The 12,413-nt window shown below is 38.2% G+C and overlaps 1 protein-coding gene across 3 annotated transcripts in view; it reads left to right on the top strand.

Annotated features, from left to right (window-relative positions):
- The window catches only part of HEATR5A (HEAT repeat containing 5A), a 45,616-nt gene that overhangs the window by 26,351 nt on the left and 6,852 nt on the right, over positions 1-12,413 (top strand). For 2 of the 3 annotated variants that reach the window (XM_072428957.1, XM_072428956.1), the window contains 14 exons: positions 10-148; positions 971-1,150; positions 1,614-1,850; positions 2,626-2,807; positions 3,078-3,146; positions 4,702-4,878; positions 5,578-5,758; positions 6,397-6,645; positions 7,097-7,224; positions 7,482-7,629; positions 8,325-8,597; positions 9,735-9,959; positions 10,049-10,191; positions 11,531-11,744. In XM_072428957.1, the coding sequence (XP_072285058.1) occupies positions 10-148; positions 971-1,150; positions 1,614-1,850; positions 2,626-2,807; positions 3,078-3,146; positions 4,702-4,878; positions 5,578-5,758; positions 6,397-6,645; positions 7,097-7,224; positions 7,482-7,629; positions 8,325-8,597; positions 9,735-9,959; positions 10,049-10,191; positions 11,531-11,744 (2,545 nt within the window). Of the gene's footprint in view, positions 1-9; positions 149-970; positions 1,151-1,613; positions 1,851-2,625; positions 2,808-3,077; positions 3,147-4,701; positions 4,879-5,577; positions 5,759-6,396; positions 6,646-7,096; positions 7,225-7,481; positions 7,630-8,324; positions 8,868-9,734; positions 9,960-10,048; positions 10,192-11,530; positions 11,745-12,413 lie in introns of those variants that run through there. The other variant, XM_072428958.1, reaches the window with a different exon arrangement.

The following is a 12,413-nucleotide window of genomic DNA, read 5'->3' as shown; positions in this document are numbered from 1 at the left end:
GTCCACCAGGTTCACCTGTGCAGCCCTCACCTGATCTTACGTCGAGCAGTGTTGGCATGTTTAAGGCAACTTGCACAACGGGAGGCAGCTGAAGTTTCGGAACATGCAATGACCATTGCCAAAGATGGGCAAGTGAGCCTTAAAATGGGTGAGCCTAATTTTGAATTCAATCTGCTTTGTATAAATTATCATTGGCATGTCTACAAATGACTATACTCAACCATAATTGTGAATTAAAACCTCTTGTAAAAAACTTCTTGTAAATGCTTAAAAACACTTTTTTAAGCAGCATATTTAAATTTATGAAAGTGGTAGGCACAGCAAACCACTACATGTGTCCACAAATGCATGACCAGTACTTCCACCTCCCACTGCCTGTCAAATGAAGTATAATAGATGGACCCAAATGGTTCAATGTTATCCAAATAATAGTTTGAACCTGCCACTACACTGTTACCGTACAGTTGCTTTTCTTTGTCCTGCACCTGCATTGTATCCTCTATTTTAATGTTTGCAAAGGCTTAGCCTTTCATATCTAACCAATAGTTTGGAGCAGATCCCTTTCCTTGGTTCATGGGAAGCTGTAAAAATCTGATATTTTCCAGTCCAAACAGAATTGGAGAAAACATTTTTGGATGGAGTTCCACTCTAATCCTTATCTTCATCCCATTGTCTAACCAGAGCTTTAATGCTTTACTTGTCTGTAGGTTCCAAACACTGAAAAAAAGCCCAGTTGATCTTTATTTCAAACAATAAAATTAAAGTGTTAGGCTCTTGGTAAATCATGGACATTTTGAAAAGCCAAATTTCTCTGCCATTTACCCACAACCAAAATGAATATAATAGAAAACACATTGAATTAATATCTTAATATCATTTGAGCATTCCTGCCTTGCCCCAAAGTTGGTGTCTTTAAAAGTGTCTACAAGACTACAGTTTTTTGACGTTATGCTAAATTTCCCATTACTAGATGTGAACATGCGTGAGCTTGGCTTGGAAGGAGTTCTGCTGAGTCTTCTGGACAGGGAGAGTGATCAGCAGCTGCTACAAGACGTAAAAGAAACCTTATTACACATGCAGAGTTGTACAGGCCTCAGCCGACTATCATTCTGGCTGCGTCTACATAAAGATATTCTTTCTACCTCTGCAGGTAGGTGTATTTATTATTATTATTATTATTATTATTATTATTACACAGTATTTATAGAGGGCCATCATTTTACACAGTGTTGTAAGTCCACAGTCATGTCACTAGCTGTCCCTCAAAGGGGCTCATCTAATTTCCCTACCTTAGTCATATGTCTTTAATATAGTCTAAGGTCAATTTTGGTGAGTAGCCAATTAACCTCACTGCATGTTTTTGGGATGTGAGAGGAAATCGGAGTACCAGGAGGAAACCCACACAAACACGGGTAGAACCTGCAAACTCCATGCAGATAGTGTCCTGGCCGAGATCCGAAGCTGGGACCTAGCGCTGCAAACACCAGAGCACTTCTGAGCCACCCATAGGTGTATAAAAAGAGTTCTGGTATGGTACAAAAATTATTACTGGTCCAAGATAATATTAAATTTTTAGTTGTAACTTTTTATTTTTTTTTTATATCTTTTTTCAGACTTTGCAGCAGTGGCCTCAGTGGACACCACTCAAGACGATGATGGTGAACACTGCTCAGATTCAGTCCTCACGTCTCAGAAGGAAGAGTCCTCTCCCCCTGCGGTTAGCCCTCGCTGGCACACAAGAGTGTTTTCCATGGAATGCTTGTGCTTGTTGATGTCACAGTGTGAAGAGGAAGGTGGTGCTCACTTCAGCATGGCACTGGCTCAGGAGCTGAAGCACAAAGAACCTAATCGTAAGTAGAGGCTTGAGACTTTGTCCTACTGCAGTGTTCTCCCCTACCCCTTTTAGCTGGCTGCACCACCTGGCACCTTTCGGTGACCACCCAGCTATTTTTGGGTGATTACTGAGGATTTGGGTCACAATACAGGGGCTGCCATCGCCAAAAATTTCTTTCTACCCATCTTGAAAAAAATTCTGATTTCAACACTGTACTTCTTTTATGCGGTGTTAGCTATTAAATCTAACATCCATTGAATGAATTTGTTGAATATTTTTTTCCTTTTTCTGCAATACCATTTTTTATTGAAGCAGATCAAAATATCATGCAGTCATAGTTGTTTTCCTTTGCTTCTTTAGTAGTATCTCAGTGCTCAGGTTTGTTCTGTAATAGGCAGATATCTCCTTACATTTCAGTCTTAAGAGATTTGTTGATTATATATACACTGCCAAAATCACAAGCAGCGTACATGACTGCTAAGCTGGAGCCATGGCCTGCCTATGTAATGAGAAAATACATCTGCCTCATATATAACGTTGCTTATAAGCTCTACACATAAAACATTTAAAAAAAAAAGAAATTTACAGTAAACTGTCCACTTCTACTTGCATAAAAACGTTATTTTTTTTAATGAGCATCTTCATAAATAGATGCAATTGGAAATGCACTAGAGGGTGATCTAAACATTTTGCTAGGGCTGCAGTCTTGCTGTAATAGTGCAGGTATTTTACTTTTAAATAAATCGACCTATTTTTTTAAAAATGTTTTGTGATGTGTTTTTATTTCTCAGGAGATTTCCTTGTGCTCCATCTGCAAGATCTAATTCGAATGTCCTTCATGGCTGCCACAGATCACAGTGAAGAGCTACGTCTTGTTGGGCTGCAGGCCTTGTTACAAGTTATACATCAATTTTCTTCGGTGCCAGAGCCAGAATTTCCTGGACATGTTATATTGGAGCAGTACCAAGCCAATGTGAGTTATCACAAGACAGATGTTTATCAGGGGCACTACTGACCTTTCGTTTGTATCTTAATCCATCCAATAACTGGATTTATTGTGAAATGTAATGGCATATTGCTCTCTCCCTATACATTTTGTTAAGTTTGTAGCATGGACCTTGAACTGGTGACCCCACTAGTCCTGACCTGCAGTTCTCTAACACAACTACCAAACAAAAATTGAACACTTGGTTTATGTTATAGCTTTGAATACTGAGCTACTGATTTCTATTTGTTCCCACAGGTGTTGGCTGCTGTTAGACCAGCTTTTAACACCGATACTCCACCAGATGTTACTGCCAGAGCCTGCCAGGTAACTATTGCCATCCTTTTTTCTGCCTTTAGGTGTACTTGTCAGCACTGCATGGCTGGGGAATCTATTTTGCCAGTGAAACTGCTTTTCAGTCTAGAAAACGATTGTGCCACTGGATCTTTTTTTTTTTTCACTCCCCTTAACTGATCTAACCCATGGCTGCCTAGATGTAAATTTTTTTTGTGTACATGTTTCATGTGCAATGTTGGCATGATTATTTGCTGGCGTAAAATAACCCCAGTGTGTATGCTTGAGAGGTAAATCATCTGGGGTCAGACCTGTGAAAGGGGCCAGAGACTTATACCCAGAAAAATAAACTATATCTTTAGGGTTTTTATCTGGAATATGTTTATTTCCCCAAGTGGTTGAACTTCATGGATGTATATCTTTTTTTTAACCTAACTATGTAACTACCACAATGCTGGAAAGGATATTTCTTCCACTTAAATCCCAGGGTAATATTCATACTCTCACAATGGGCCTCATTTATTAAAGCTCTCCAAGGCTGAAAAGTATTCACTTTCATCCGTGAAGCTGGGTGAGCTGGAATGGATCTGGTCCAGGATTAAAACATTTGCTAGCAAATGACGTTGACGAAATCCATTTCAGGTTTGCTGGATCACCCAGCTTCACTGATGAAAGTGTAACCTCTCCAGCCTTGGAGAGCTTTGATAAATCAGGCCAAATCTCGCAAAATGCTTATAGCTAGTTTAGCTCCACCTAAAGGAAACAAACAGTATGGAATTTGTTTTATCACTGTACAATATATATTAATTTGAGTTGTAGAAGACTTTTTTTTTCTTCTCCATTGTCCTAGGGCTTATAAGTTTAACATTTTTTTAATTTTTCCCTGATACCTTTAGTTTCTTACTGACTTCCCTATCACCCCTATGTGTTACAGGCAGGTGTGCGCTTAACAGATTGCTATTTTCTGAGTTGTGCTATTGTTATTGTTAAGCATAGAGTACAGTGCACAACAAATGTGCAGTAAATTATTAGTTAATGGCTTATGTAAAACAAGATCTTACGTGACATTTTTACAATATATATTTAGGGACATTATCAGCTCTGTTGTAGAGCAGTGCAATGCTAAACAAGAGCAGGAAGACAAATCGTGCTTTAAATGTATTATGAGGTTACAGCTTGAGTCATACATTTCATCTTTTAAAGCTGTAATGCGGCACTACCACAGAATCGGACCTAACAATTCTTAATTGTGCACCGGTTTAAAGTACAACTTTGTCTAATCTATATGAATAAATCTCTTGCAGACCTTTTCAAATCTGTTGCATTTGGCTACCCAGGGTTACAGGTGCCCAGGTCACAAATACACTATTACCTGATTTACAGACTTTGCCAAAAGGGAGGCAGCCTGATTTGTATCTAGCCGTTTCACCAATTTGCTTAGTAAATGTCCCCCATAGTGTGACATCTGACTATCCTAATACAATAGATGTCCTGTGTTGTGGGAGTAATGATATTCTAAATTACATTTGCTTGTGTAGAAGGCATTTGCCGTAGTTTATGAAACATGTCCTGTTCATCTTTGTTACAGGTGTGCAGTGCATGGCTGGCCAGTGGAGTGGTGAAAGAGCCATCAGACCTACACAGAGTTCAGCAGCTCCTCTTGGCCTCTCTGAGCAGAGTACAGGTGGCAAAAGAGACTTCCAGCGTATACAGCGAGAGCACTACTACAATGGAGACATTGGCAGTGCTGAAAGCCTGGGCAGAGGTAAATGGAGAATATCTTGGCCAGTTAAAGACAACTAGTCACAAACCTGAGATAAAAGCTCTAACTGTAGGCATTTTCGGTTCTGGCACTGTATTGTGAACAATCCACCACTGAAATATATATGTTTATGTGTAAGAAATTATTCTATAAACAAATTTATTTCAGTTTAATATGCGTACATATTTCTGAGGGGAGTGTTTGACCAACATTCTGCTAAGCTACCGGTAATACAAGACTATGGTGATCTTGGTGATTTTCAAGAAAGGGTGGGAGATATTTTTTTCACAGCTTCTTTTAGTTTTTTTATACATTTAAACTTTTATTACGCCAGTTAGTGATATCTGTGTCATGAATAGGGGGATATGAAAGGAACGAGTGATTCGTAACAATCACCAGAATGCTAGCCAATAATGCAAAATGTCTGGGTTTTCAATCTGGACACGAGAAACTACACAAGAGATGTCATACTTGGCAATAGCATCTCCCTCTGAATGTCTGCTTCAGAGCAAGAATATGGACAGGTAATGGCGCAAACCAATATGCCTGATAAGTAAGGGTATGGTTGTTTATCCATACAAAGAAATGCATGTTTGAAATACAGTGGTCGTTTACCTGCATAAATGTAAAGATTTTACTTATATTAAAAAATATAATTGGGTTTCCTTTTCAAGCAAAAATAAGTGATATGTTATTAAACAGATCTATATTGCTGCCATGGAGAGCAAGGCATCGGGGGTGTCTGGAGGCAATCTCACTGACAGTCTCCTTTCCTTGGTGCAAGCAGACATCTCCACTTTGAGCAAGCTGTGGTTGTCTGCCCTGCAAGATCATGCACTGCTTACCTTACCAGCAGAGTGCAGCCATCAGCTTCCAACCCAAGGTAAGCCAATGTAACTTCACATCTGTTACATCATTTGTATCACTTTGCTGTTTTTTTTTTAAATTGTGATATGACAATTGTTTAAGTAATAGAATCTATCAAAAAGTAAAACTTGAAGCCAATAATTTAAACATACAAAAGTCGACAGCAGTCGACTCTTGTGCTGATCAGGCGCATGCTTATCAAAACAGAAAACAGTGTGACAAACAAGATCATCACTGCTGCTTTTACTTTCCAGTTAAAGGCAGGGAAGGGTCCATAACAGCTTGGACAGAATGTGAACTGAATGCTGGTGACTGTTGGGCTGTGGTGGAAAAAACATGGCACAACTGTGGATTGAAAGTTAATATTCTAATAAAAGATGTTTTTTATTTAATCAGTTAAAGAAACTTGCATTTTTTATTGTTATTTGTCTAGAATTTTGCTTTAAGCATGTCTGTTATTTGTTCTTTAAAATATTATTGGTGCTTTTTTGTTCCTGGAAGCCTTGTAGCTCTCTGGTTATTGTGGAACCACCAAGTTTCAATATGGCATCGGCTGTTATTCAATGGAAGATCAGTCAAATGTGAAATGAATTAGTCTTTCAATGTATGCTTTCTAGTGTTTGAACTAATTACTTGCATTATATGTATTTTTAGGTGGTGCTTTCTTTACTGCAGAAACCAGTGATGCAGCTAAGTCACATTATCTTTCTTCATGGGCTCCTATACTTCATGCTACCTCACTGTGGCTTAGCAGTTCTGGTTTTATCCATACTGATCAGGAAGAACCTGGCAGCCGGCTTTCCCGACCTGTCACTCCAACCACTATGGGGCAAGAACAGAGTACAAAGATACCTTCCAAGACACCAGACGATGTCAACTCAGAGAGGTTTCATCTAATTCTTGGTATGTATTTGTGCTCTTACAGTTGTGTAATGCCAAAGTACACATTGCATGCACACAAAAGTTAGTTAGACTTGTAAAAATGGCTTTAATGGAGATTTCACAGTCTCTTTTGTCATAAATAAAAGTACTGACAGTCAGGCTTAGTTTTTATTAAGCAATTTCCAGCTGCTTCTTATTAAAATAATGGGGCACACACCTTTCACATATTAACTTTGATTAATATTAGGCTCTTACTCTTACTGGGATTCATTGTCATTATGGTTTAGGTCACCACTTTAATCATTCACACACAACTTATTAGAGTGAAAATTGTAATAAACTTGCTTCCAATGTAATTCATTCTCATGTTTTAGGCAGCTTTTATTTTAGGTTTTGTATTCTGGTAGAGGAATTAATAAAGATATGTATGCCTACCTACAGTATACTAATAAATTCTGGGTTCTTTCTGTAGGAATCTGTGTGGAGTTTCTTTGTTGTCCTCCTGCGGATGCATCCATGGAGAGAATTACAGCCTGTCTGCGGGCTATGAGATCGCTTTTTGGAGTGTCCTGGCCCCGAGTTCATATAGGGGCTGATCAGGTAAACCTAACTGTGCATACATAAAACCTATTGCTGGGAAGCACACAAATATTCTACCAGCCTTAACCCATACTGTGCATGTTAAAGCTATTTGGTAACCGGTTGAAGGTAAAGGAATATTTGTGTACAATCTAATATAAAATAAGTGAAGCTATAAATGTTTGGTTTCTTTCAGATGAAAATAAAATTTGATGTTTCTTTATGCTGTGAAATAAATGATAGGAATTGAGCTTCCTTCACGCTACTCTATCCTGCAGGAACTTGCCATTGAGTTAGTTACTGTATTGCATCGACTGCTGCTCATGCGGGAGTCCTCAGAAGTTCAACTACTGGCGCTGGAGGTTGGAAGACAGATCCTAGGTGCAACTCAAGAGCATGTGCAGGAGAGGAGGAGGAGTGCAGAAGGTAAAAAAGCTGTAAAAATAAATAAAGTAAACTCTGGTCTATCCGCCCTAATGTGGAGGAAGGGCAGACCAGATAACAAAAAAGCCAGATAGTCCAGGGTTCTATTAATACAGTACAATACTCACCTCCACACACAGGCCAGCATGTGCGGACATGCGACACCAGAGAAGTGAAGAGCAGGCAGCAGGGATGTCTTAACTTGCGCCATGATTGAGGACTGCAGTAGATGCCTGCTCACAACGCCAAAGCATTTTATTTAATAGATTTTTTTTTTTTTTTTAAACTAGGCCTGATACTACGAAGGCCGGATAGTCAAAAGTCTCCTGTACATAGTAAATTGTATAAAAATGTCATGGTATATACCATTTGAATAACTGTCATAAAAACATAAAGGCTGCCATTGTTTGCTTCCTCTAACAATGTTAGTTGCATTTCTCTCTTGATGAGGTTTTTACTCGGGATATTTTAGTATTTGTTAAAGGCTAATAAGGGTGTCTTTGAACAGCCAGAATTTTTTGTGTTTTTGTAGCCACCTAACCACAATAATTACCATTATGGTCAACTGGCATAGGATTGTAATTGAGATGATGCAGTTTTTAGTATCACAAAAAGTACAGAATTGAAGAAAAAGTTGCTATTATGTCATGTGTTCACTTTGTCCTGTTTATAATTGTTTCATTCCTCTGTATTTGTAGTCGATGATGGAGCAGAAGAAAAGGAGACGTTGCCAGAGTTTGGAGAGGGACATGATACTGGTGGCCTGATTCCTGGCCGTTCTCTGGTTCTAGCTGCCTTGGAACTGTGCCTCTGCATTCTCATCAGGCAACTTCCCCAGCTCAGTCCTCGTCTGTCTGGGAATTCCTCAGGAAACAATACAGTAATGAAAACTCTGTCACATGACGCCAGCCTGTTAGTTTCAGCTTCACTGGGAATTCTAGCAGAGCTGCCCTCCCTGTGTTCTCCAGAAGGTGCGAGTCTGAAGCAACTTCATATTCTTTTCATAGTTCTTCCAAGACTATTGTCAAATTATTATTAAGTCCTCTGTTCTTTTTGAAGCAAAGTTTCATGTTGTGCACACATAACTCTGTCTTCCTAAAGTCTGGTGAACTTCCAATCATTGTAAGGACCATTCCCATTGGGCATTAATAAAAACTGTTTTATAAACATTATGTAAGCCCTGAAAAATCTTTCTTTAGACTTTGCCTAATATTAGAAATAAAAGTAAGGGGTAATATAAATTTGTGTTTATGATATGCAATTTCTTTGCTTCACATCTCGGTGTTTTTTTTTTAACCCTGCAAGGAACTGCAAAAGCAGATAGACACTTCCTATTGCCTTTATGTTTAATGGCAACACTACTTACCTTCTCATATAGTATTTGAGGGGCAAATATAGCTTTGATTTTTTATTATAAAGATTGTTGTTAACACAACAAGATGCTACTAAGCATCAAATAAGCCCGATGAGCTCTTGCCAAATTTATGACGAATATCTGATGCCAAACCCCTTTATAAATCATACATAAACATTTTGATTACTTATATCATAAAATTCCAGCTTTAGCTAAATTAAATTCAAAATTTAAAATAGCAGGAAAGGCAAAACCTATTCTGACAAATTAAAAGTTCATGCCGATGGTCTATTCTGGCCAATTCTGTTATACTACTTTACAATTATGGACCCTGCAGGCTGGTTAAATGACAGAATTCCTGGTCAAGTCTTAAAAGATATGTTTTCTAGACTTATGACTAGCAAATAGATAAAATGACTTCTGTTTCTCGGGGTGTTACAAGGACTGGGGAATATGGGACATATCAACAACAAGTCCTTGGACTGAAAAAAAACCCTCCATTTTTCAGAAGCACAGAAAAGTTAGAACCTCTACCATAGTATTTCATTAAATTTTCCTGTCTCAGTGACTCTCCTTCTCTTCCTTTCTTACTATGGCACTGCAGGGATTGAAAATTAATGGAAATCTGCACAATGTAGATAACATTAAAGGTCTAAATAAAAGGTCTACTTTAGCCCCAAAAAAATCCTTTTGATTGAAGAATACTGTTACTAGGTTTGCGTTTGCCTAAATAATTTTACTTTAATTTCTATAGGAAGTGTTTCAATCCTTCCTACTCTGCTGTACCTGGTAGTGGGTGTCCTTCAACACACAGCTCAGAAACTCCCAGATGGCAGATTACCTATGACAGTCACCTCTTCCCTACAAACTCTGAAGATTATTGTGTCTTCTCCAATGTCACGCATAGAGAAAACCAGAGCATCATGGTCTAGTCTCCTACACAGTTCTGCTTCTACCATGCTTCAGTCCTGGGATGCAGGTTTGCATTCTTTTTCCTCATAACAAATGTCTCTTGAGTCTCTTTTGTAAAATGTGACCGTCGTAACTGATTGTGTCTGTATTTTGTAGCTCAAGAGAAAGACCAAATAGGTCTGTTGACTGCCCTTACCATATTCCTATTGTCAGCTAATCCAGAGGTGTTAGCAGAGCAAGGAATCCAGACTGGTTTCTTACAGAGATTTCACAGCTGTATTGACAGTAAGGATGCTAATGTAAGTAAAATAGACTTCGTACTGTATATGGTAGACTCCGATTTAGGTGTATGAAAGGCAAAACTGTTTCCTTACAATTCTAACTAGCTATTGTCTAGTATTTACAAGTATAGGTGCACTATACTGATTTATTAGATATGCAGTCCTAGCAATGTAAACTAATCTCACAGTATTTTAAGGCTTGACTTAGCTTGGTCTTTTCCTTCATATACATCTATGTTTCATGTAGCTATGATGTTTTCACCATCTCTGGCTTCACTCTCTGTTTGAAGCGAAGTTAAAGCAAAGGTAAAGTAAGTTAAAGCCTATGTATACATGGTAACAAAAATGGCATGTTATGTGGCATTGATTTTTTTTTACAGTGTTCTGTCATAGTAGTTTTAAAATAAATGGTCTGTACTTAGTTTAATGTCGTTTAGTCTGGTGGCACAAATTTCTGTTGCACTTTCTGTATGTTGTAATTGCCAAGATAACAAAGCAGGGACAACTCATAATCTGATCCTTGCTCAATATTCAACATTGCTGCCGATGATCCAACACATATAATGTCCACTGATGTGAAATAGTCATTGCTCATTATAGCTTGGAACTATAGTTCTCAGAAGACATGCATGTTTATTTTGAAAGCAATTAAGGCAGTACAAATTCATGTGAAGTGTAGAGAAAATAGAAAGCTCCAGGAAAAGATAAGCAGTGCAAGATGTGGTATTGTATTAGTTTTGAATTTCTTAAGCAAGTGTTTTCTATTGTACAGAAAACAGAATAGTGAAGTTCTTGTTATGACTTCCGAGTTCTAGTAGGCTCAGGCAAAGGATAGCGTACATAACTTGCAGCCCTTCTCTTGTTTCACTAGTCAGGCATTCTCAAGCTTTACTCTGGACCCCTATCACAACTATTTATATCTGATAAAAATCCACATTCATTCTTAAGTCTTTGTGACTATCAGGCTGAAAACTAGTTTTTTAGGCTGTGAAGCTGAATTTGTATGTGGTAAAGAAAAAATGGAACTTAAAAAACGAATGCAGTCCCTTTATCTAAGACTGACGTAAGCTTCAAGATGCTTTGGGTTTAGAAAACCCTAATCAACCCACCACTATCTTTGATTGAGAGCCAAAAGGAAACAAGGTAGGAAAAGGAAGCTGTAGAATGACCAAGAATGCCCTAGACTCTGAAATGGCAGGCAACAAGTAGGTAAATCAAGCCTAGGGTCATCTTATGAATACAAGTCTTTTTAGGGATGTACTGCTTTGATATATATTCAACATACACAAAGTCTCAGGATAAACTTATTGTGTCTTGTTTATTCTGTAGTCGCATAAAATTGTTCTTTATTGTTCAGGAACAGCTAAAATGCTACCGACTCATCTTATCAATTTTCCAACATCCTGCTCATGAAGTTGTTGCTCCATACATCCGTGACTTGGCTCCACTTGTGGTTCGTCACTTGAGTCATGCAGATAGCAGAAAGCCACATAGTCAGCCTGAGCTTTTGGTCCTGCAGGAGGGAGTTCGATTACTGCAGGCACTTATCACTGCCAGCGAGGAACAGAACCGTAAGCATTTAGAAACACTTGTATATACAAATATGTTGTATAGCAAAATTGGGCACATTTTGGAGACAGGAGGGATCAGGGGTATCATGACATTTTTCATGCATGCGTTAAAAACATCATTTGAAATCCTGCGAATGAAAATGCCACAGTTCAAACTAGAAGTTCAGTGACCACGTTTACAAGGGAAACTTTGAAAAGTTCTAATTGCTTTTAGCTTTTTGAAATTAAATGAAAAGCATGCAAGAATCATAATTGAGCAGAAAGAATACCTGCTGCTGGTTTGTTTTAGTTTAATCTTCTCAAAAGGAAGCCAGTGTTCCTCAGGGTGCCTTGTGGGTAATATAAATGCTTTGTAATTTTCCTTGGTTCAGTGTTTTCTTAACATGTATATATTATATGCACGTATACTCCTTGTAATATAACTTGGACCACAGAGCCAGTTTGCATAATGCATGTGAAAAATTCAGCAAACATCTTTATTAATGCTTTCTAGAATGGATGCATTTTCATGTACTAGGAGCTCCCTGTTGACTTGATTTGATAAAATATCCTTAAATATGTAATTTTCAGCAGTATGAAAAACACAGGCAGAAGTCTGACTCTGTATTCACTACTTACTGCTACTTAGGTAGACATTTGCAGGGATAGAGGAGCTTGATGTTATGAAAA

This window comes from Pyxicephalus adspersus, chromosome 12 (assembly GCF_032062135.1).
Source record: "Pyxicephalus adspersus chromosome 12, UCB_Pads_2.0, whole genome shotgun sequence".
Classification (NCBI taxonomy): domain Eukaryota; kingdom Metazoa; phylum Chordata; class Amphibia; order Anura; family Pyxicephalidae; genus Pyxicephalus; species Pyxicephalus adspersus.
This window is presented reverse-complemented; position numbering and strand designations above follow the sequence as displayed.